Below are 25,466 nucleotides of genomic sequence, written 5' to 3' on the forward strand. Positions count from 1 at the left end.
AATTATTTTATAAATCACTTTCATATTTGTAATAGTAATTCATAAAGTCTCTAGGAAGATTTGCAATTTAAAATACCTAACTACAAATACTTCGAGATACTGAAATACTTGATAAATTGAAATACACTGAAGCTTTGAATACCGTGAAATATAAACAAACAGAAATGCCCTCTTCTTCTATCATTAATGCAAAATAAGACCAGATGGTATGCAGAGTATATCCAAAATGAAATTATTTCTGTAAAACAGGCTAAATTCTGTATAACATTTATTAAAGTAGAAATATTGGTATTGTGTAAGTATAAACAATAATAATAAATGTCTTAGAAGTTAAATTCATTCTTAAATATAACAATAAATATTTTTTTCCATACGGTTCCTTCACCAATACATGGATAGGTAAAGCTGGAATTTAGGATCTATGAATAACTGATATTTTTCTGTTTGCCAAGTGAATGAAAAAAACAGCTGTCAAACTGCATTTTACATAAAACACATCTTTATTTTGGCATATATATGGGGGGTTTATTTCTGAATTTTTTAAGTTTCCTTTTGATGAAAAGTAAAATTTTAATTTACTTTTCAGAACTCTTTTCCCCCTTCCAAAAAGAAAGAAAAAATAGTGAAGTTTTAATATAAGATAACATTTGTAAATAAGAATTCAAACTGTTACACTTGAAAGATGCTGGAATACTTAGAATTCTGTGTAAACTTGGTAGCAATTTTGATATTACCTTGCAAATTCTAAAAGACTGTTTTCTTGCCCAGACATATTTAGTCCAAAGGCAACAGCCAAAATAATACTAAATAATCATTAGCTGTTATGATGGACTGAGTTGATCCCGAATGTAAATCAGGGTTTTCTTTACTGTCTTACCTTTAAGGTATGTTTGTTCATGAATGTCTGTGATACTCAGTAATTCTGCATTTTGCTGCTGACAGCTCTTCCTGGCTTGGTGCCATGTGAGAGCCGAGTCAGAGTTTATTTGGTAATGGACATTTGTTAACAGATCTGTAGTCCAGGTGCTGTCTTTATCTGTGGAGAAAATAATTACATTGGGGCTCACAGTAACTTGCCAACAGAAAAATGAGTTGCAGGTTCTCATTTTGCTTTAATGTCACCTTCTTCCAAGAGCACTGAAACAAAACATCATGAGCAGATCATAAAGGACAAAATTAAGGCTGGTAAGCTGACAGATAAAGCTGGCTTATACTGCCGCCTGTTCCAGAAGATCCACAATTCAGGAATTACCACAGGGGACGGGATTGAATAGGAAAATATATTGTAGGGAGTCCTGTGGCAGAAATCATATGTGAAAACTTCAAAAAATGTGCAACTTCTCTTTCTGGACAGTGGTTTCAACTGAGACCTGTAAGAATCAGCTCTAGACTTGAAGTTAGCATCAAAATTGTTCTTAGATAATATCATTCCCTTGCAAAGCACTTCTGGATGTGCCTGTCACACAGCAATGCTGCTGAGCAGCACTGTGCTCCTCCTCTGATTACCTTTGCATCTTTGATTTGTTGAATTTTTATACATGCTCCAGCAAACACAATACAAAATTGTGTCAGGTATATGATTATTCACAAAAGTCAGTAAGAAGTGGAATTTTAAAAAATGAGAGCTGGGACTCACTTTCCAAAACTGATTATTTATTCAGTGTCTAAAGTATCCTTTCAGGCACCTGAAAAGCTCATTTGGCTAGTGTTGGAGGTGGCAAGTACCTGGACAAGAAGGAATGGAGGAGGGCAAGAGACCGCCGGACAGAATTTGACATCTGGAAGGTCCAGGAGGACCATTCCTGAACTGGACTGTGCCTTTTACTACAGACTTTGCTTGTTACTACCCCCATTTCATTTTTCTTGAGGTCATGTTGCCTCTGTCTCTCCCTGTTCCAGAAGTTTCCCCCTGCAGGCAGCAGCTGTCAGCCAAGGGTGCAGCTACCATTGGCCGGCTCCCTCTAGGGGGCGGGCCTTGCCCTGCCTGTCATCAGTCCACACCCCAGTTCACTCCCCCTCAGTTCTCCTACCCAATAGCATGTTGCGGATTTGCATGCTCCGCCTTAGTTCCGCCCCTTTTCCAGAACCTTCCCTATCCCAAGTTATATTCCATTTTGAATCAATTAAAGGGGCATTCTAATAACAAAAGACATAATGGGTAACAGGAGCAATGGGGAGGAATATAAGGGAAAGATGAGATGTGTCAGGTGGAGACTTTGAGATCTTCAATGCAAATCTCCCATGCCAAGAACAAGACTATAAAAGGAGATGGAGAGGGAAGTGACCACAGAAATGGAAGAAAGTGATTGAAATTGCAGAGAAATGCCACGCAGATGTCAAAAGCAGTGGAAAGACTCCTTCCCAGGCAATATAAATAGGGCTTAACAGCACGGATAAAAGAACACATTCCACTTTAGTAAAAAAAATTCACATGAGAATCATGCAGATCAAAATGTTAACTTCATCATTAATCTTCCTATAGTGCTCATTTTTGTGCCCACATCCATCACAACGGGGGTCCACAGAGAAGGGTTGTACAACAGTGACAGCACACATCCTGGCTGGGAAACAGTGAGGGTCTCTAAATTATTGTGTTGCTCAGCAGCATTCCCACAATTAGTGGGAAGTGCATGCTGTTTTACTCTTCAACCACACTTTTCTCCACATCTTTATGCAGCATGTTATTTTCTTGCATGGAGAGCTGCAGGATGTAGCAATATATCATATATTAAAAGAAATTCTTGTTAGCTATGAATTACTGTAAGGGCAGTCATATTCTGCTAGTGCTGGTTTGTCAGCATCACACACAGGGACACTGCGTGAGAACAGGTAACTTACCTTTGGATGGGCAGAATCCGTATCGCTGGTCAGTGTCATAGTCGGCCGTGGTTGCGCACCAGAGCCAGCCGTCTGTGCGGCCGGCGGCCGTGCACTCCGCGTACCACTGCACATTGTACAGGAAAGGGAAGACACAGGGTGCCCCAAAAGCATTTCCCAGCAGTGTAAAGGTCTCTGAGAAGACAAAATGGTGGCTTCAATATGAATAATAACAAATGAATGTGAACAGTGAATAAAGTAGAGCCTGTGCTGATGGCTGAATTGCATCTCAAAGTGCTTTCTGTGATTCCTTTCCTGTAACCATAAAAAAATTCAACACTTTTTCAGACTTAGACTGCAGACACATGCTCTAGAGCAACGCTATTCTGATGTGAAGCAGTATTTCATAGATGAGGTCCACAACTAAACTTCTGTTCTTTCCAAAATGGTTTTACAATCATAATAAGGCTCCAGAGCTCTACTCTAAGATTCTATTTCAAACAGTGTTAAGATTTATGTAACATGTGTAAGAGAAGGAATAATATTTATAAGTCCTGATTCATGGAAAAAGTAAGCATAGGTTAGACTATCCTTCTTTGGTTTTATTCCAGTGACCATTTAAGTATCTCACATACAGTGAAGCAGCTCCTACGTTCAAGGTTCAGAGTTCGATATCCTTCTGAGGTGATTTTTTGAACATTCATTCTGGATGTGGGAAAGCCATTCAGAACAATCAGACATCAGCTGTTTACAAAAGGTAGTTGCACTGGTGATTATAACATGAGAATCCTCATTTGCAGTCACAAAAGCCATGCTTCCTCCACCTACATTAGTACTTCCAGACCTTTCTCAGCTCACCCATATTGCACTTCTTTCCTGACAATCTAATTTCATATCCATATGGCTGTATAAGAATCTTACAAGAGTTTATACACCCTATTAACAACATAGTGGCATGGTAGGGTGAGCAATAGTGACTTTAGAGAATACTTACAGTTAGCATAAGAGTAAGTGCGTGTACATAAACATATATACTAACACATAATATATATTTATAGAATACAGAGAGAGTATATGTAATACTTCTAATACTCATAATACTAATGTACTATAATATGCAGACTAAAGCAGTGTGTGTATATAATACATATTTGAACATAAATAGAACATTATATTCAAGGCTAAGTCCTTCAGTACACTGATTTTCTAAAACTCTGATGGTCACTGAAGGAATCAGAACAGTCAGAGCTAAAGATCCAAAACACTCTAACACTTACAAAGGAATTAATGAAAAGGATGAAAGAATTAATTTTCTGTACCTTCATATCCCTGGGAACATAAAACATCCATGGCCCCATAGATCTTCCACTTATTCTTTGCACTCAGTCCCTTCTTTAATAAAACATTATCATGCTCTTCATTGCCAGGACTGAAAAACAAATCTTCTCCCTGGATTGCAAGGAGGCTTTCATTTCTGCATTCCCACCACTGGAGCTCACTTGTTTGATTACATGGATACAGGGTGACCATAGCCTGTTCCTCCTTCAAGGGCACTCCCAGGCATAGTTTCAGTTTCACACTCATAAGCTGATGATCCGTGATCCACCTGAATTTTTGTAATTCATTGTCTTGATGGCAAGTGGCAGTTCTAACTGACTGTGCAATAGATGCCTGAAGACAGAGCCTATTGACTTTATTATATATTAGAAATGTACTGATGTCTGTAAACCAAAATAATACATAGTTAATGGTTAATACAGAACGTATATGGAGTGGATATGTGATATGATTCTGCTTTCCATTCACATGGACAAGAAGTCATTGCATTCATATCAGGTGAAAACACAATGTCTTTCAACAGAGTCCAGTGAAACATCAACACTACTATTAAAAAGCAACAAAGTAGACAATAGAATATGCACGTCATGATTACATGTCACCATACACTGTGGATCAGTGGCAGGCAGCAGCAGACCTGAGCACAGCTTGTTGGATTGATTTCTCTCAGTCATGTGAATTCCCTGAGCTACACTGCTCTTACCATCAGCCTGTTCCCACCTATCCTCAGATCCATGGCCTTGTAGACCTCTGACCTTGACAAACTTTCCTCACCCTGCCAGAACTTAAGTTCTCCTAGTGGGGACACAGCCATCTGTGCTGAGCCATTTGTCTCTCTACTTCTGAATCCACCTTTCCACTGTATAAATGTGGGTGAACCCCTCCAGACTCCTCAGCCTTGCTGATCTACAAGACCTGCTGTACATACTATGAGACACTGAATATAAAACTGGGAATGACATTAGGAGACCAAGCACAGTACAAAAAAGTACCAAGGACTGTGGAGTAGTAGCATCTGACCACTCTTTGCAGTGTGGGAAGGCTGGTGGAAGTTAGAAGCTCCACCTATACCAGAAATTAGGTCCCTAGCTCTCCAGGTAGTTTCTCTGGTCATGTCTACATTGTAAAGGTAAAATACAAGCAGCAGAGCTCATTTCAGTCCTTCAGGGAGTATCAGCAGCAGCAGTGAACCCTGCCTATGAATTTGCTCTGCTGCCTTGTGGGGTACTTTGTGACCCACCCAGCTGTATTTCCTTCCAAAGCTTGTGGGATTCTTAACCAATATTGGACCCTGATCCATTTCTTGATCACTGGACATCATATTTAAATAAAATGTATTTATAAACTTAAAGACATTTCATTAAAAAGCCTGCAAAAAAACCTGAAATCAATTTAATTCATAATACATAGCACATTGAAAATACTTATTCTGGCCTCCAGTGATGCCACATGGTATTAAAAAACTACCACATACTCTGAGACAAACTGTAACAGTTTTACTCAGGACTTAGAAAGGTGAAAGGATTTAATCTTAAACATTAAGGTCTGCAGAAGATATCTGTTTACACCTACAAGAAAAGTGCAGCTAAAAGGATAGCAGTAGTGTTACGACTGCAATTCGACCACAACTTTCCTAAATTTAGTCCAATTTTATTGCACAAAAAATTTATTCCCTCCACTTCATCAATGCCAGTAAATTCAGTGAGCCTGTTCAAAACAGTGAATGAAAATAATTCTCATGTAAGCATTAAGTCTCTCTGGATTGCACAGCCATCATCTGTGAACATCTTAATAGCCTACAAATAATTTCACATGTCACCACTCCTGAAGTTTTTCTGTCTGATTTTGCTAGCCATTACCCAGACATCAATGGCTTAAAAATCAGAACACAGAAGTAAAGAACTAAATTTAAAAAACCACATAAACCAAAACCAACAAAACCAAACCAAAACAAACAACTAAAACCAAAACCAAAACCCTGGACATTTAAATATATCTCATTATTTTCTTAGGTCTCATCTTTTGGGGTTATTGAAGTGATAGTGCCACTATATAAAGCCATTAAGAACCGAATCTGCTTCCTTCTCTAGGTCCTTCTTTTTTTTTTCTATTAGACTCTTCCCTTGCTTCCTGCCTGCCTTGCCTGCCATTAAGAGGTTCCCCATCCCCAAACTAATAATGTGCATACAGGCAGTGCCCCAGAACCACGATCACCCAGAAATGCCAGAGGCCTAGAAGCACTGTCATGGGCACCCTTACGGGAAGCAAGTGGGAGGCACTTACCCACCAGCTGCACAGCACTGTGAACAAGGGAAAGTGCAAGCAAAAACCTGCAGAACATAATTGAAAATGCTGTTTTCTTTTTCTTCCCTTCAGCAAACTCTGGATGGAGAGTTGTTGGCAATAAAGTCCTGCTGAAGAGAGGACAAGAGTCCGATCCTCCTCAGCTTTGCAGGCTGGATGGGAGAGAGCTCTGGGTGCTAAATAAGGAAACATTGTGTCACATGCCACATTTCAAAAAAACAAGACCACACAGCACAAATTTTGCCCTCGGAAAAGAAAGGCTTCTCACTGAGGGTAAACACTGCTTCCTTAGGAAAGCAGGTGGTACACAGAAGGTTGTATCTCTCTAACTTCCAGCTGTCTCTCCTGAAGAAACATCTGAGGAGTTCATGGAATCAAATCAGCAGTGAAATACTAAAGACAGAAAATCAGCCTTGGCTTTTAAATCTTACATCTTACCTACACAGACAAAAACAAACCACCAGGAAAATACACCAATCTCATATTTTCATGTGTGAGATAAGACAGGATTGAATTTTAGAGTATTTAAGTGAAATTCACTCTGTGGGACATTATGAAAGATTCTGCCCTTCTACAGGAGTTGCCATTGTCATACTGACCCTCATTTCTACATAAATGCAACTAGGAGATCAACACTCAAACCTACTTGAAAACTGGCTCCTTATAAAAACAATGCCCACTTTTTCTTGTGAGGTAGGTCAGTGTTGTTTGACAGTCATGCCGAGAGTCAGCCACAATTTCAGGAAATACCATGTACTGCTTCTTACCCAAGTCACACGGCATTTTGGTTCCCAGATGTATAGGTGGAAATCTAAGAAAACCAGCACTCCTTGCACTCCTCTCTTGACCACTACAGACTGTCCCTGTAACTGTGTAAAGGCCAACTTTAGGACAGATTTTTACCATCAAAACGTTTTGTTTAGAAAAACTTCTAAATGGAAAAATGATGTGAAAATATACAGTAACATCTTTGACCAGCACCTGTAGCAAAAAATGTGATCTTAAGAAAATTTGGCTTCGCCTTCTGTTTGTTGCCAAGATCATTGCATTTCCCAAGTACAGGATTTGATCCTGCTTTTCTGCTCAGCAGAAAGACAATGTTTCCTGAGAAAGTCTACAGGATTAAAATAAAAAGAAGAAATTGAACTGTGAAATAAGAAATTACAAGGAAATGCTTGGTACAGATGTTAGGGCAAAGTTAACGGAATATTCTTTTTCAGATGATGGCAAAATATACTAACAACAAGGATAAAGCCAACAGCTTTTTCTAGAAAATAATTTTTCATCTAAAAACATAAGTCTTTTGATCTGGTGCCAAACATCTTGCCTAGAAAGAGCAAGTTTTCTTTGATCTGAACTGATTTGCCTTAGACCGACAGCGTATCCTCATAGTACACGGCCTGTTTATATAAAAGGCACACAATCATTTATTTTGTCAGGAATTTTGACAGCCTTGTTTTATTCTGAAATTCATATGACATGAGGAATTCCTTTTCTTCTCAGTTGGACATTTTCCAATAACAAATAAAGAAAAAGAGAAGGGTCTGGTTTCTTTACCTGTCTCTGCTCCTCAAGCCACACTAGAGCCAGCTGCAGCCTGGCAGTAAAGCTAACATTTGTTTCCCTTCAGCCAGGTTTCAGATGGGTTCTAGGGCTAAGAATCTGAGCAATTGCACTCTTCTTGATACTCCAAACACACCTGATGGACTTGTACATTTCCCCCTATAGCCAGTACTGTGAATTACAAGGTGCTGTGCTGGTTCCTGCAAAGCTCAAGGCTGTTGAAATCCTTGAGGGCAACCTCCAAGGAAGAGCTAAGCTGGAAGAGTCAACCTCACTATGTCACCAGCACCTGACACCTCCTGGCGACCAAGACCCAGCATGCACATACCCCAGGAGCACCAGGCAGAAGATGGCATTGCCTTCCCGCTCCTTTGCATTTCAGAAACCTGGCAGTGTCAGACACCTTCCTCTAGCCACTGCTCACAGGAGTGCAGGCTGCATCCAGCCATGAACTGCACTTTGGCTAACCCTGACCTGAAAGGTCAGAAACTGGGCTAAAAGCAAAGTTGCACTCCCTAACATGAATTTAGACAATTCTCTATTACTTAAAATTACATTGCTATACCTACATCCTAGGCACTAGTATCTTAAAAAGATTACTGAGAGTGTAAAAGTTGACTTACCAAGGATTCTGTGGAAGTCCCACTGAGTTTATTAAACTTCTCCTACTTCAAAAGTTAAGGCAGAAAAGAGGAGCACACTATCAGCAACACTTTATACCTCAGTCTGTCTGATAGGTTGGAATGAATAGCAGGTGGGAGGTAACATGTCCTGGTGGCTTAGCAGGTGATAAGTTGCCAGTTACTGATGTCAGGTGTTCACAGTCTGTTGGAGTGACATAAAAAGACCCACACAGTGCCAGAGGATCTCTCAGAAGTATTAACGTAGTCTGCTGAAAAACCAATCCCCAGCAGAGTAAATTTCCCCATGCAAACAGCTACAGTGGCTGAGACCAGCTGAGGCACTTGGTGCGTGCAGACCAACCCCAGCCCCTGGGGTCTTGTTGCAAGGGGGTTGCTCTCGTGGTTTATAGCATTAATTAGTCTTACTGTGCTGAATTTAGTTGAATATTTTGATGCAGAGTTGAGATGAGCCTGATATTCTTCTGGTCAGGCTCTAAGCAAGAGAGATAGGTACTGTTTCTTCTCATTCAGACTGATAAATCCAGCAGTTTAGAGTAGCTCTGTTTATCAAAATTTGGGCAATAAAATCCACAGAGATCAAAATAAGAACTGACTTAAGGAAGCATACTCTGGGATTGGAAGTACAGTGGTTATTGCAGTGGCTTGCTTGATCCTGTACATACCTAGTGAAAGTAACCACAAAGCATGGAAAAACTAAGCAGAAGTTTACTTCTTTATTTTTCACTGTCCTGTTCTAATTTGACTGGTAATACATTAAACATGTTTGCCCAAGGAGAGTCTGTTTTGCCCATGGCAGTAACTGGTGAGTGATCTCTCCCTGTCTTTATCTTGACCTGTGAGCCTTTTGTTACTCTTTCTCTCTGCTGTCCAGCTAGGGAGGGAAGTGAGAGCAGCTTTGGTGGGTATCTGGTATTTAGCCAGGGTCAACCCAACATAACTACACATACAATAGCCTTTTTTGAAACTTTAATTGAAAAAAAATCTCCCTAGTATAGGATTATGAAATGCTTCTTCACTAGTTAGCAAGGGGATGCATGAAAAGCCTTTTATCCACAATAGGAAGTATTACATTAACTAAACTAAAATTTTAAAATGTCAGCAAGTTTTTTGCGGGTAGTTGTCAAAAGCTTGTAATCTTGACTTATATTTTCTACAAAAAATGGAGTGAATATTTGTGAAGGGATGAATAATTTGGTCCATATGATCTGGCCTAAGGACAATAAAATCCAATTACTAAAAAAAATGGGTCTATTGTTTTTACATCTATAATTTATTACATGTATAATTTATACATTATAATTTATTACATATTAAGAAAAGGTCACGTACTTTATAATAGAACATAAAGGAAAGAAGATGCAAAGAAAGTATGGCTCCATGAAGTACTGGAATAACATCAAGAAGACCAAAATAAATCAGGGTCTTTGTTATTTTAATCTTTACAAAATAATCTCATTGTGACAGAAACATCAATTAACTTGAAAAGAAATGTTAACTTGAGAAAGAACAGCAAAGAAAGGATGTGTATGGAAATTCAATCAGTGTTGTCTTATGGGCTTATATTTAGAATGAAGGATTGAAAAATTTAATGTAGAAATGCAAAATCATTAATGTAGTCTCCTAGAAATTAAGCAAGTTGCATGACATCTTAGAATGTTGAAGAAGAGAGTTACACATGCTTAAAAGGGATTTAACAGTAATTATAATTTCCTGTCCAATTGGAAGGTTGTGTATCACACAATTCAATAAAAAGATTAAGAGAAATCACATTGGATTTTGACTCACTTAAAGAGATGTTCCTTTACTACCTGCTTTGCTAATGATCTTATTTTTTAGCAGTTACCAGAAATTTATTACACTCATTATACAATGTATGTTTGCAGAGCAAGAACAAGATCTAGATATAATACTATTGCTCAAATAAGCATTTTGCTAAAGTACAAATCTTGACAATCTTCTTATCTTTCATCTAACTCTGAGGTGCAATAAACAAATATCAATAATCTCATCTCAAACAGGAATGGAGGAAAAATGTTTCAGAACAAAAAAATTGTCTGTATCTGGTGGGACCATCTAATTTATAATTTTCCCTTTTGAATTCTGTAAAGTGATATACTACAAAACATGCTTGAGTAACACATTGTGTTGAATAAGATGTACATTTGATATAGGAGGCAACTGGATCGTTACCAGACCCCCACTTCTTGAAGTGTTTAGTATCAGCTTAGCCTCATTACAGAAACAATATTTAGGGGCAGCTGCCCCTAAACATACTCTATATTATTTACATCCCAATTCATTAAATTGCCACTTTATTATTCCATCCATAAAGACATACATGGTATTCTGTGTTTAAGGTTCCTTTGTTATTTCTGCTATACAAATTGAAAAGTCTCTTTATTATCTCTGCCTTTCTTTTTGTAGCAAAAGTATTTTTCCATAGGGGAAAGACTTTTCAAGCACAAATAATGTCAAAGCTGCTAATTTTTCTCCTTTAAAGAAATACCATAATCCCAGAAAGATGCAGAGGAATTACATGACCTGTGAGCAGATGCTGGAAGAACTCAGTCCACAGGAGGGAAAACTGCAGCAGGACATAACAGTCTGCAAAGATGCAAAATGTTGCTGCATGAAGGAAAGTCAGAAATTATCCCACATACCTGCTCAGAAAAGGGCAAGACATACAGAAGAAAGGGAATCCATTTACCAAGGCAGAATTATGTACCCAGAAAAAAATTCTTAATGGTATAATTAAGTACTTGGGCAGATAATTTAGTGACAATAGGAAAGTAGTTGTTACAAATCAACCAATCACTTGTCTTTGCTTCACAACAGTAGTCTTCAGGGTTTTACATTTTACCTTTCTGTCTCTAGAAACTAAGAATCATTTTTCAGGTTTCCATTCTACATTCAGATATGCTCATGAAAAGAAATATAATCATGAGCTAGATTTGCAATATTTAACCTTAACTTCCAAGGTAATGCAGTTCATTGCAAACAAGTCTTGGACACCTGTGGGACACTGGCAAAGAGCACGAGAAGAGGTGAGTGACTGCTGCTGGGAAGCTGTCACAGGTGGCCCATGTACTTCTGTGGCTTCTCAGCTGCTTTATCAGCCCCATGAGGCACTACTGCTGCTCTAGTTTGAGGGTGGAGGGAAGTAGCCTGTAGTTCCTCAGTCCAGTCATATAGCCATAGGGACACAGGCTCGATTTAAAAGAAAATTTGGTGGAAAATATCACCTTTTTCAAAAAGAGTAAGAGAAAAGTGAAATTTGAGGGAAAAGTGATTTCAGGCTGAGCTTCACTGACAGCCTGAGACAGTTCCCCCCATGTTCTGTGCCCAGCTGGGCAGAGTCACTGTCACCCTGGAGCTGTCATTGGGTCTGCCACATTCTATACAGCAGAGATACAGTTCTTTTTTCCTTAATGTGCTGGAACAGCTCATAAGAAGGTTGAACTAGAGCCAGAGGGGGTGGGAGTGAGAGCTTAAAAGCTCTGGTGTGAAGGAAAAAAAAAATCTTTAAGTCCATTGTGCAACATCAGGGTTTGACTCAGAAGGGATGGTTAGGCTTAACCAAGCTTTCCTTAGAGGTAGCAGCTGTCTGCTTGAAAAAATCTCTTATTTTCCACAGTAGGGATTTAAAACAAGAATAGCATGTTAAAATCAGAGAGTAAACTGCAGAGCCAAAGCCATCACCACCCTGAGAGATACCTGAGTGAGCACCAGAAGTTCAGGAGGCCTCAGTCCTTGTTTCCTGTGATGGACACAGGTGCCAAGTTCAAGGAATGGTAGATCCTCCACCTAGGAGACTGCACCACAGGATGCAAGTCACAGATGCAGAGATTGCATAGCCCTGCCTGATGACCCAAGAGCATTTGAACCTCAATATTTTGACTGAAGTACAGCAGACAAACATATGCACCTTGACAGCTGATTTACAGATAACACTCATCAACCTTTTGTACTACCCTATAACTGTTTCTCGTTAACTGAGCCTGAGCAACCACTGGAAATAGCAACATGCATTTTTGGGGCTATTGTTTGAATAATGGATTATGTAAGAAAAAAACAGTCCAGCCATACTTCCTAGATAACAGAATATAGTTGTTAAAATAACTGGAAAAATGACCGTTCTTTGTATTATCTCTATGATGTGTCATTGTTTCCTTCCTTTGCTTTATCACTGTTTCCTTCCTTATTAAAAAGAAATACATACCACTTTCCAGAAAGAAATGCTTCAAAATTTTTCCCATGGGCAAAAACTTCAAGGAGCATTGGGGCAATGCTCTTATTGATATGGGTTAGTGTTAGGATGTCCTGTGAAGAACACAGAGTAGGCCTTGATGATCCTTATGGGTCCATTCCAACTGAAGATACTCTATGATTCTGTGCTAATTTTTTACAACTTTTAAATCTCTTTCTTTTTGCAAAATCCTCTACCATGTCTAAATGCCACATTTTACTTGAATACTTAAGAGAAACATATTCAAACAGAGAAGTCAGCAGCAAAACCTGTTTAAGACATTTTCTTACCCCACTACCTGTGGATCAGTGAGGTTTAGAACCTGATTTTAAATATGGGAAACAAGGGTGAATGAAAAATGCCTTCTCTGAAAAATGTCCTAATGACAGCTCCACAATACAATTCATGTCCTGACCCATCTTAGTCCCTGTGGAGGTAGGAGGTATGGAGTAACTGAAGTTCCTTTACATCAATTGGCAAGGAAGACACTGGAGTTCTTCCCCTCCTCCCATACATTCCAATTACAATTGTATCAAACCTATTTTCTGAAAGAGGAAGGAAATTTCATAATTAACAGCACAGAGGGAGATAGAGCACACATTCACATGGACTGTTACCAAATGAATCTCATAATTACAAAGTTAAAAAAAGATCTGTGGGACTCAGTTGTGGTTTTTTTTCTGATAAGTTGCATTCAGTAGTTCAAATAAAACCTCAAAAGGAGTTCTGTGAATATCTTAGTGCTGGATTTAATTTGAAATAGTTTTCAGATTTCTTTGTTGTAAAGGGCACCTAAATCTATCGCAGCTCTTCCAGGCATAGTCTGAGCATGATAATACCACTGCAGTACAATTTCTTCTTTTTTTTATTTCTTTTTGTGGTTTGAATTTATAACTCTATGGGAACAGAAAGTGATTTGTATAAGGTTCAGTCATGAGTTCAGTTTACGTACTTTTCAGGACTGTCTAATGCTGAAGCTATCACCTTACTTAGCCTGAACATTCCCTGGGCACACTACATTGGTCACATCGTTTGTGCCTAAAGTAATCCATGTTTAGTCAGACAATCATCTGAGCTTGAAAAGAGCTACAATGGTGATGGTCATGGTTGGGATTTATAGTTCAGATCACATTTTCAGGACAAGTTTTGTTTACTGGGTTAGTGCTTACAATGCAAACCACGTGTGCTGCAGTGAACTGAGGCGAGGGCTCCATGTCTATCGTAGCCCAGCCACCAGCCATGGGCATGCGGTGAGACAGACCAGCCTCCATCAGCTCTTCTCTCTCTGACACACCTATTCCTTGCTGTATGGGCATGAAAAGGAGAGGTGGAAATTGATCTCACCTGAGGTAAACCAGGCACCACATTCAGGAAGCTTTGATGGGTTTAGATTGAGCTTCCTTTACCCACTGCTAGTATTCCACAGGAGCTTCACTGCTGCAAACAGTAGTTACTATTCTGCAGCCACTGCTAACACCATGTAACCATCTTAAAAAAGACTTCAGTGGACCAGAGCACAAAATGCTAAAGGCTTCTGATGCTTCTTTTTGAACCCTGCCTTCTCAGGGAAGTGGTAAACACCTAGCATAGACATACCAAGATGTTTTATGGGGTTATATATCCCAAGGAAAATGTTGAGAGAGGGATAAGGACCTGATATACTAAGCTCTCTTTTAAAAAGGAATCTGAGAAAAAGTGAGAAAATTGAGAAAAAAGTGCTTAACCTGGACATTTCAGTCAGGAAGACTGGATTACATTCACAGGTGTCAGTAGCCTATGGAATTATCTAATGCAAAAAAAAATCACAGGTGTAATTTACATTATTAACTAAAACCTAGATAGTTCTTCTATAAAGCACAGAGAGAGAGAGGAAACTAAAAAACTTGCAAAGCTGGATCTTGCCATTCCTATCTCTGCAGCTAATGAATGTTAAGAGAATGGGAGAGGAAGTGGAAAATAATTAATATAGGAACAAGCTATATGCATTTGACAGACAGCTGGGAAATGAGCTGGTCACCTCCAGGCAAATTTCCACGGACAAAATTAGAAACACCGAATATTCTGAATTGGAAGGGTCTCACAGGGCTCATTGAGTGCAACTCTTAAGTGAATGGCCTGTACATGGATTGAATGCACAACCTTGGTGGTACTAACACCATGCTCTAACCAAGTGACCTCATCTGAGGGTTGAAACTAGGTGTTAAAACCCTATGGTAAGAAAATTTTGCACTGGCCGAGCCTGTCCTGATTTTGAACATATCCAGGCACAGAAAAACTTAAGGTTAGTGTACCTACCCAGCTTTGTCCTTGTGTAACCTATCAGGCCCTGCTCCCTGCCAGTCAAACCCTATATCCTTTAATTTTTGCATCTGCACAAAGTGATGATGTTGTGACATCTATATGACATCTAGAAAAATGCTTTCAGTCCTTCAGATACAAGACCTTGTGTCATGGTACACTGCATTAAAAACTGCAAGGATGATCTGAATTACCTCTAGAAAGTTGATAGTCCTCGTCAAATCTCAAATTCAAGTCAGAGCCAGCTCTCAACAAAAGGACTATCCAAGGCCACATTCTCTGCAGCCAATGTCATGCTTTTTCCAGTTTATTCTTGTCTCTAAATATTCTGGTAAGTAGGAACATCATTCATCAAAGTACATCAAAGTTTTTTGGATGCTATTCATACCACTGCATGTACAGAACACTCAATTTAGCTGGTTTTCCATATTTATGAAGCCAAAATGCATTTAAAATGAGTTTGGGCTTCTGCCCACATTTTCAGTAATCTCACTCTTTTTCTTGGCAGTGACATAATCAAACTTTATTCTGGAAAGCTTCAGTGCAGAATACATCTTTCTTCTCATTTTGTATGAGGCTGTGTTGTTACACTCATGAGCTTAATTTTTCATACCAACACATAGCAAAAACTGTTTTAAGTCTGCTTTTCATTTCCATAAAATTTTGTCAGATTTTTCATTAGGAAGTGTGTAAACAATGGAAGATAAGGAAATATTTGCAAGATCATTTCCTATACAATGAATATTGGTTAATTCCACACAAACTCTGTCCAGCTCTGTATAAAAACAGCAGCATAGATTAAAGATTAAAACCAAATGTGATGTTTTGGCTGCAGGACAACCTCATATATTATTATTTTAAGAAGATGAATTTGATTATTATTAGCACCTAGATACAAGCTGGAGTGCTTGGAGAAATTTGCAATTGTAGGTAAACACTGCAGAAAGCTAGACAAGATTTGAGCATATCAGAACACCAAGGAATAAGCCAGGCAGACTAACTTGAATTTCTGGAAAAATAGTATTAAAACCAGTACTTTTTGTTAATCATGAGAGGATGACTAAACAGTAAGTAATCATAGTCAATCCCTAAGAAAAGAACAATAATGTTCAACAGATTATGTTGAACGGGTAGGTATACTGACAGGGGGTTTTATGGAAAGATTTGGTGATATTCTGTATGCTAACAGCTCAAATAATGGAAAAGTGTGCTTAAGCAATTATTTAAACTTGGTGTCAGGGTTTAAGCCCAGCTGGCAACTAAGAACCATTAATTAATTTAAAGTAAACAGTGCTCAGAAAAAGGCAATATTGCAGAGCTGTCTATTCTGTAAATGAATGTAGGCATATGTCCTTCCCTCATGCCAGTGAGTACTTCCCTAAAAGGTATTTCTAGTCCAGTGTGGCATATCCAGCATTCCCGGGGCCATTCCCGTGAATCAGTTTGAACCCAGCAACTGCCAGCATGTTCTATAGCAACCAAGAGCTTATTGTTGGCTTGTTAGCATGTGGGCTACTCTAGCTCAGCTGTCCTGAGGAGCCAGTGACATTGCAAAGCACACCAACGTCATCCCTGTTGGAAACTTTAAAAGAGGTGGTGTATCTTTCAGCAGTTTCTTAGTTTTAGCTGACACTGTCTTTGGGCAGGACCTTTTCAGTTCCCTATTTCTATTATGTATATGATTATAGGTTCCTATTCACAGGATATATAAAATTGTAAGGTCTTTAACCATTTAATTGTGTCATGCCTTCTATTGCTTACTTTATAATTTGAAGAACAAAATTCCATTTGCAATGTTCTTTCAGTGGCATTCAGGACAATAGAGAACACTTTTATTTTAGTGTATTTGAAATCACTCCTAAATTCAAAATAAGATATTTTTGAAGCTTACAAATCTGAAGTGACACATTGTGTCACAATACAGCTAGTGGGACATGGAAGTGACATATCTGAGTAAGAAGATAGGGTGCCTGTGTATTGAAGCTTTTGTTTTTACAAGACTCTGAAGTAAAATGCAATTGTATCAGCCAAGAACATTGCCAACATGGCAACAGATTTCCACAATGCTGCATGTTAGGAATCGTAATTATTTTTGCAATTGCCTTGCTGAACTTCACATTTTGATGCTACTGTGTGCAGACTAGTCACTCCCTAATGAAGAGTAGACTGGACAGACAAATTTCCCTGAAAACAGTGAAAATCATAGGAGTATTTTAAAGCATAGGGTAAGAAACTATTTCTCTCACTACTGTCTCTGGCCGTATTTCAGCAATTGCAGAACTTTTCCTGAAGTGTAACCAGTGACACAAAACCTCTAGCTCATGTTGTCTACAGACCAAATCAAAAAATAGGCTGGCTCTTCTAGAAATGATTCCAAATTTCTTTAATTCTTGTTTTTTATCAGTATCTGTATTTATTACTCACACTAGCATGAATGTGGCTGTTTCATTTCAGGTATTTTTACATATGAAAATGTATGTGGGCTATTTTCACCAATATTTACAAGAAGTCCATTCCTGCACTTTCTGGGCATGTACATTTCCAAATGAAGTCCAAGTACTGGGGCACAGAGAGGCAGCAGAAAACATCCATAAACTAAAATATAGAATTTTCTTGGATCCAAGAGTCTATTTTGTTGTCACCTACAGCTAGAAGGTAGAGCCTATCCCTTAGTCTTTCCTAATTTGTTCTGGCTTGGTGTGCTGCTACAGGGACACGATGGCTGTGGCTGGGTAGTCCTGGAGTATGTATTTTTGCTGCTTTTGGTGCAGTACCTGCCACTGCTCTATGCAAGGCAATTTTGTCCAATTTTGGACAGGGATGAGGACAGTGGAGAGGACAAACCACAGCTCTCAAGGTGTAGCACCTGATTAGACGCCACAAAAATAACATTGATGGAGGATGCTTGTGGTAGCTGTGCTTTGATCTCCTATTAGTGGAAAGCTCAAGCCTGCCCTGGGTGCTGGCGCTGACCATGCAACCAGGAGAGCAGTGCTGCTGCCAAGGTGTTGGCCATGTATCTTCCCTGCCTTTGCCAAGTTTTCCACTTTAGCGCATCAAAAGGGCCTAATCCTGTATAGCACTACTGACCACAGAATTATAGAAAAGCTCGCACTGAAAGAGATTTCTGGAGGTCATTTGGTTGAACACCTTGCTCAAAACAGGGTCTCAAAAATACATACTCTTTCAGAGGTTGCTCAGAACCTTTTCCAGATGGGTTTTGAGTATTTCCACAACCAGGAACAACATTTCAATAGAAAAGTGTATCTATGTTGATACAGTAAGAGTGAGAACAGGTGGAAACCATTTTAAAAGTTCACTCTGAATGACACTGAGCTATCAAACACCATATGAATTAACTGAGGGGAAAAACATGTTATGAATATTTGAAGTTATGAGAAAATATTAAACCTGGAATTTAAAATATTCTGCTACTCTGTGAAATTTCATTCGAATTATAAAAGTGCACAAGAGACAATGGAAAATTTTGCAGGAAGAAAATTCACAGAATGTGCTTTTCTTTTGTGATTCTTTAGGTTAATGCAAGTGGCTTTCATGTGAAATTTAAGGATTTCCTTCCTTTTTGTCTTATATCTTCCTTCCTCATTCATTTAAAATCCCTTCCCTATTTTGTGTCACTATGCTAAGTTCCTGTATCATGGAATTTCACATTTTACATAATTATAACGTAACCAGGTTTTTTGCATAATCAATTCCCTTTCATCTGTAAACCAACTAAGAATTAACAGTTTCACTGTTATGTGCACTAAATGTAGCTGCTTTGACAAATAAATGGCTAAGAAATGGTCTCTTCTTTCCCAGACTTTTGTTATCTTTGCAACATGTGGAGATTGCATATTTCTAATTTACCATTTCCTGTTAAAATTTTGTTGTAAACGGATTTACCTCTGAATGTATCCTAAATTTTGTGTCCTTTTAAATGCATCATTAAGTCAAAGAACACAGCAAACTGTGCCTTTGAGATAAGCTTACTTTTAGAAAGCAGCGTAACAACCACCACCATCTCATGTGGTAGCTCTGAAATGAAAAGTACTATCACCAGGTGGAAAAAAAAAAGGCAGATTCTTGCAACATGAGGTGGAGGAGAAATCTTTGCACAGATGGAAGATGTGTAATCAAGCCTTACTAGTATTCCACCTACCATTTGACAGATGGTTCATTCCCCTTTGCTCCCCCCACTAATCACACTCTAATATATCTTTTCTTCTGCCTGTTTTTCTTGATTCCTACCCCCAGGTGGACCCCAAGATGAACAGATCCAGGAGGCTGATTTTCTTCAAACTGAATGGACACCAGAGGGGGTTTTGTTCTCCAACACGAATGTCTCCACTTTCCACAGTATGTTTGCAGAGAAAGTGCTTGCCTGTAAGCTTTCTTTCAGTGGCTTCTTGGGTTGCAAAACAGCCCACACAGTTCCTCTGCAGGAGAAACCTCTTCCTTTCCATTGCCCCAGAGGCTTCCCCACAGGTCCACTTTCTGTTCCTCTTAGGAAACCCCCAGGTTTCCTCCCGTCCTCTGCACTCCTTCCATCCTCTGCACTCTGAAGTATCACCCCCACCCTGTGCACAGTCGCCACTCCCAAGGAAGAAACCATGTCCTCATCTTTCTAGATGGCTCTGCCCTGTGAAAGACGTCAGGATTCAGGACAAGGTGGAGTGGCAGCTTGCCTTCTTCCCTGATCCCCAGCTGTGGCCTTTCCAAAGAACACAAGAGTACCCAAACAAATAGAAACAAATATCCAAGTGTCTTACACCTTCTAGCCCTTTGCCATCCACATACACACACCCTCTTTCCTGGCCTGAATGGTGCACCTGGGCTCCTGGGCCAACAGTTCATTTCAGCTAGCTTTTTTTCTTGATTCTCTCATATGCAAAGCACATTCAGCCCTCTCTTGCTTCCCCATAACCAGGAGTCCTATCCTCCTGCACTTTTCCCAGCAGCATCGGCATTTACTGGACCTCTGCCTTACCAAGCCCAGCCTTGCCTGGCTTCCCCAGGGATGGTCATCACTTCTGGCCCAGTTAAAACTCCATTTCCACTTTGGCCTTTCCCTTCAACCTCCTTTGTTTGGTTATCTTGCACTGTACTTTTGTGCCGTGTTCTTACTAACCTCAGTCTATGCTTCTCACTGCACAAGCCTTTATTCCACCAATTACAGAATATTATTCCCTCCTATCTCTAGAACTTCTGTGCCATCATTGTCCTCTTCTAGTGGACCATGGAACAACTGCAAGTCCTACATATATATTTCTGATTATCTACTATAAAAGAAAGTTATGTCAATCAGTTCTAAAAGTAGGTGAGATGAATTTCCTTTAGCTGTCTAGATCAAGGGTCTGGCTAAAAAGCCAATATAATAACTAGACTATGTGCGTTCACCTGAAATGAGAGCAAATATTTCCTCAAAGGAACCAGAACCACTAACCACATCCTTAAAACACTAACCAAATCCTCAGAAAATATTTTAATGGATAGTGAATACTTGTACGTAGTAAGAACTTGTGGCCTGCAGAATGTGACAGAAGAAAGCTAGATAAGTCAGATAACAGCAGAGCTGAGAAAAATAAAATTAACACTAACTTTTCCTCTGTCCGGATATGGTGATATCAGGACAACTTTATGCTTGTGGAGCAGTTCAAACCTTTCCTACTGACCCTGGAAAATCTGGCTCTTGCCCATTGGAATCTGGCCTGAAGGCACTAGTTCATTTCACAGCTATCTATCTATTCTGTTTGTATTTATAGAACTTCCTTCCATTTTGCTTCAAATTACCCTTCACCTCCTTTTTCAGTCCCCTAAATTCAGAAACTTAAATGACAGAAGTAAAGACTTGCAGTTCATAAAACTTTTTTTATATTACTGTTTTGCCAGGGGACTGAAGCTAATATTTTCTTTTCGGTTTTAAGTTACTGATATTGATATTAGCAAATACTTTGTCTGTCAGCCTTACAGAAAGTTCTGATGGTGAATTCTTCCACAGCTTTTCCTTCCCTAAAGGCAGTTACTACTTCTTACATTGCAATAAGTTCAAGGTGAGAATCAATTACTTTTTGATCCATGTTAGATGTTAGGGATATAATGAATATAGTAGGGAAAGGCAGGACATTCTCTCTAAAATACCACCCTAAGGTAGAGAAAACAAAGGCAAGCAAATGAGAAAGCAGGTCTCCACATCTTTTCTATGTGGAGAGGCATTTTATTAATACTGTTTTCTTTCATATAATACCAAATCCAGAATCTACGTGGAAGCAGGACAAATTGACAAATTGTGATCCTCCACACTTCTCGTTACAGCAGCTTAACACTGAGGGTTCCTAGGCCTGGCAAAAATCTTGCTTTTGCCACTAAATTCTAGGTGTCCAAGCACCTTGATGAGCATGTTATCTACTTCCACCCAAATAGTTACACCAAGTAACCAAGTTACACCATCCTCTGCTGATGCTTACGGGCACTAATAGCCTTGTACAATCCAAACAAGCTCTTCAGTTCTCACAGATGCAACAGGACTGCTAAAGCTTATCAGTCCTTGGAAACTTTCTCAAAGTAACTTCTCATTAGGCAACTTTTCTGTCTTTGGCCTATTGTTTTCTGGCAGCCATTTCTTTGTCCAAACTTATGCATCCTGTAGAACCAATTCAGACAATTCAGACAGAAGAGTCCATAAAGAAAAGTATTACAAGGGTGGATTAAACCTTTTTCTATTGTTCTCGGTGTTGTTAGGATGCCACCTGGAATACCTTATCTACTGCTGCACTGTACTGTCAGAAGGACCTACATACCACAGCACAGGGTAACAGCAGGAAGGATTAGAGGTTTAGAAGATGTAGCCAGTGAAATGGAAAGGGAAGAACTATTGCTGCTATCAGAAAATATTGAGAGGAGACATGATAAGAGCTATCAATATATAACAACCTGTCTCAGAAATTACAGAGCAGAACAACACATAAGCAGTCTTTAATTCCAACACTTTCATTAGACATTTACTATGGTAAACTTTCACATGTTAGGCATAAAGAAACAGTCAAACACACAGTTATACAGGACTACTTTAGAACATGCTAGCCTAGAAAAAGTGGGTGTTCATTTGTGTATAAAAATGTAAGACTTCCATTCCTCCTTCCTGTTTTTATAGTTATGATAAACTATTCTGTTTAGGAAGAGACACACGCTTTTACTTAGAATCAGCCTTTTAATTCGCATTTAGCAAACCAACATAGAATACAAACTTATTTACATGTATTTCATACACACAAAAAATATTTTAACTTAAACACAATTAAAATCTGTCAAAAGATTAAAATATCAAAATGTATCAAGTTAAATAAGGGCATCCCCTAGACTAAGGGCTTTGAGTCATTTGGTTGTTTACATTTGGCATAAAATACACTGGGAAAGTTTAAAAAAAATTACAATATCTACAAAACCCCCACAACTTCTGTGCAAGCCTATTTTTAGGGTTTGTGAAGTCAGAGAATATACCAGTAGACAAGTATGACATGTAATGTCATCAGTTCCATCATGACAGAACTCTAGATTGCAATTTAAGGCTTTAAAACAGACTTGGACATGGAGAATCTAGTTAGAAATTAGAATAGACTTTCTAATAGTAAGCTTCATTATGCTTTGAAAAAATGGCCTAAAAAGGTATGAAATCTTCACTGGTATTGGAGATATCCAGAATATATTTTATTTAGTTTTTCAGGTGTGAATTAAGTGTAACTTCTCCTGCCTATTTCCACCCTTTTGCAGCATCCTTTGAGATCCTTGTTTGACTGTTTATATGACAAAGCATTACTATTTACAACACATTCCAACCTCTTGTTATAGTTGATCTTTCAATTCATATGTTACAGCATTATAGCAGAAGAAATAAAATTTACACTTGCCTTTCTCTCAGTCATATACAGAGGAGTAAATTATGTTAATTCAGATATCATGGGCAAGACAAAGGGTTTCTGTGGTACCTCAGTAGCCAAAAGAAGATATGGATCCACAGCACCGGTGGAGGCTCCCTGGGTGAGCCAGGGAGCTGGTCCTGCTTCAAACAGGGACATGCACTGGTGAGCTTGGAGATCAGTCTAATCTGTGCAATTCTGAGAGTCTCCGCTAGAGATCAGGAGGACATTTTCAGGATACTTACACATCTGGATATACTTTTTGGTGCACGCTAAGGAGCACATTCTCACAATTGTCTGTGATGAGCATGGTCCTTGTGCTAAAGATGATGCTGGACTCATGCAGAGACTGGAGCTGCCTGACTGTTCACTTACGCAACACAGCTGCCAGTCTATGTGTAAGCTCAACAATCCTCACAGGCACTGCAGTTTGTGAGCAGATCTCTGTATCTGCCTTGCAAGATTGCTTGTTCCTGCAAGTACAGAAAGCAAGAAGCACCCTGTGCAAAATTAGCTAGAATTTCCATAGGAGAAAATTGCTTTGCCTTAAGAAGTCTCATATGCTAGAATTTTAATTCTTTTCAAAACCAGGCCCAAGATTACCCAGCCTATTAAATTGTTGCCTGCTCATTTTCTTCAATATTGGTCACAAGACAATTTGATTCTTGAGTTCCAGGGTTACCACGGTATATGATATTGTCAAAACTCGCTGTAAACATTTGTTGACCACCTCTTTTTTTATAGAAAAAATACAATGCAATGCCAGTTCCAGATAGCAGAAGGAAGACCGGTATAAAAATCATCCCACCTAAACCTTTTGCTGATGAAGCAGGAGGTTCAGTTTTTGATGCTGTGAAAGACAAAACAGAAAATAACTGCAAATTCCCAGAGACTGCTATTGCATACAAAAAATATCTCCCTGTCTAACCAACTGAGTGAAAGTAAAAGTACTGAACAATCATAACAGCAGTTAAAATTGATGCCTGTTACAGACAGATGATGCAAAATGAGATTAATCTCTTATGTTCCCTTCAAAAGGAGTGTTATATGGTACTACATATACCATTTGTCACGAAAAAAAAAATTAAGATATCCATTCTGAGGGAAGTGCTCTCCTTTTAAACAGATTTAAAATAAAATAATGTGACAGATAGGTATTTAAATGAAACATTTCTGGAGGCAATTTTACTTGTAAATAACAAATGCCTATGAACTTACTGAAATTACTGTTTAATGGTCTTATAAGAAATCAACTTACCATTATTAACAGGTGAATCATGGGTTGGCTCAACTTCAGCAACTTTAAAATTAAAATATATATGTATTATACAGACTGAAAGCAACTGTTCAAAGATTAAAAGAATACTACATACATAATTTCTCCCTTGTGTTCCTATCACATTTTAAATAATTATAGAATCATAGAATGGTTTGGGTTAGAAGGGAGTTTAGATATCATCTAATTCTAACCCACCTACCACAAACAAGGGACACCTTCCGCTAGACTAGGTTGCTCAAAGCCTCATCCAACCTGGTCTTGAACACTTCCAAGGATGGAGCATCCACAGCTTCTCTAGACAACCCATTCCAGTGCCTCACCACTCTAAGTAAATAACTTTTTCCTAATATCCAATCTAAATCTACTCAGTTTCATTTTAAAGCCATTCTCCTTTCTCTTGTCACTACATGCCCTTGAATAAAGTCCCTCTCCATCTCTCACAAGACCTCACTGGAGCCTTCTCTTCTCCAAGCTAAGTTTTCCCAACTGCCCCAGCCTGTCCTCCTAAGAGAGGTGCTCCAGCCTTCTAATCACCTTCATAGTTCTCCTCTGGACCCAGCTGAGTACATCCATGTCTTTCTTATGCTGCAGGTTTCAGTGCTGAATGCAGTACATGCATGAAAAATATATGAAAAAAATTTCCCTGACAATTGAGGCTGTAAAAAAAAAACCCCAAGCCTAACTGTTGTCTCACTATTCATTGTTTTGAAAACTTTCATTGCTTAAGAAGTATGGTTCAGGTAATTGGTTGCACGACTGACTGGCTGCACCCTAGAGAGTTCACAGATGACTCCTCTGACAACTTGCCAACATGTGGAGATTCACAAGCAGGAAACTCAATTGGTTCTACACACTGCATTGATTATATTTGTGGAATGAATCTGTTTGCCAGTGGCAAATGTGACCTATTTCATACTGTCTCCCAGCTGATGTGTGCAAACACAATTGAAACTGTGCCTGCAATGACTTATGATAGCTGCATGTGTACAGATTTACATCCTCCATATTTTACACCACACTGCTGGGCATGCAAGTGGGACTCACCCCAACCTGTGCAGATT

General features: G+C 38.9%; 2 protein-coding genes across 2 annotated transcripts in view; both read right to left on the reverse strand.

Moving 5' to 3' along the window:
* Window positions 1-6,625, reverse strand: part of LOC139674097 (macrophage mannose receptor 1-like) — a 34,468-nt gene extending 27,843 nt beyond the window's left edge. The window contains exons 1-4 of the mRNA XM_071560247.1: window positions 6,439-6,625; window positions 4,137-4,538; window positions 2,839-3,012; window positions 878-1,036 (exon numbers count right to left, since the gene is read on the reverse strand). Of these exons, the coding sequence (XP_071416348.1) occupies window positions 878-1,036; window positions 2,839-3,012; window positions 4,137-4,538; window positions 6,439-6,496 (793 nt within the window). The 5' untranslated portion in view covers window positions 6,497-6,625. The remainder of the gene's footprint in view (window positions 1-877; window positions 1,037-2,838; window positions 3,013-4,136; window positions 4,539-6,438) is intronic.
* Window positions 6,626-22,400: 15,775 nt separating this feature from the next.
* The window catches only part of LOC139674096 (macrophage mannose receptor 1-like), a 31,885-nt gene continuing 28,819 nt past the window's right edge, over window positions 22,401-25,466 (reverse strand). The window contains exons 29-30 of the mRNA XM_071560245.1: window positions 24,385-24,426; window positions 22,401-23,976 (exon numbers count right to left, since the gene is read on the reverse strand). Coding sequence (XP_071416346.1) covers window positions 23,738-23,976; window positions 24,385-24,426 — 281 coding nt within the window. The 3' untranslated portion in view covers window positions 22,401-23,737. The remainder of the gene's footprint in view (window positions 23,977-24,384; window positions 24,427-25,466) is intronic.

Source organism: Pithys albifrons, chromosome 7 (genome assembly GCF_047495875.1).
Source record: "Pithys albifrons albifrons isolate INPA30051 chromosome 7, PitAlb_v1, whole genome shotgun sequence".
In the NCBI taxonomy this organism is placed as follows: Eukaryota; Metazoa; Chordata; class Aves; order Passeriformes; family Thamnophilidae; genus Pithys; species Pithys albifrons.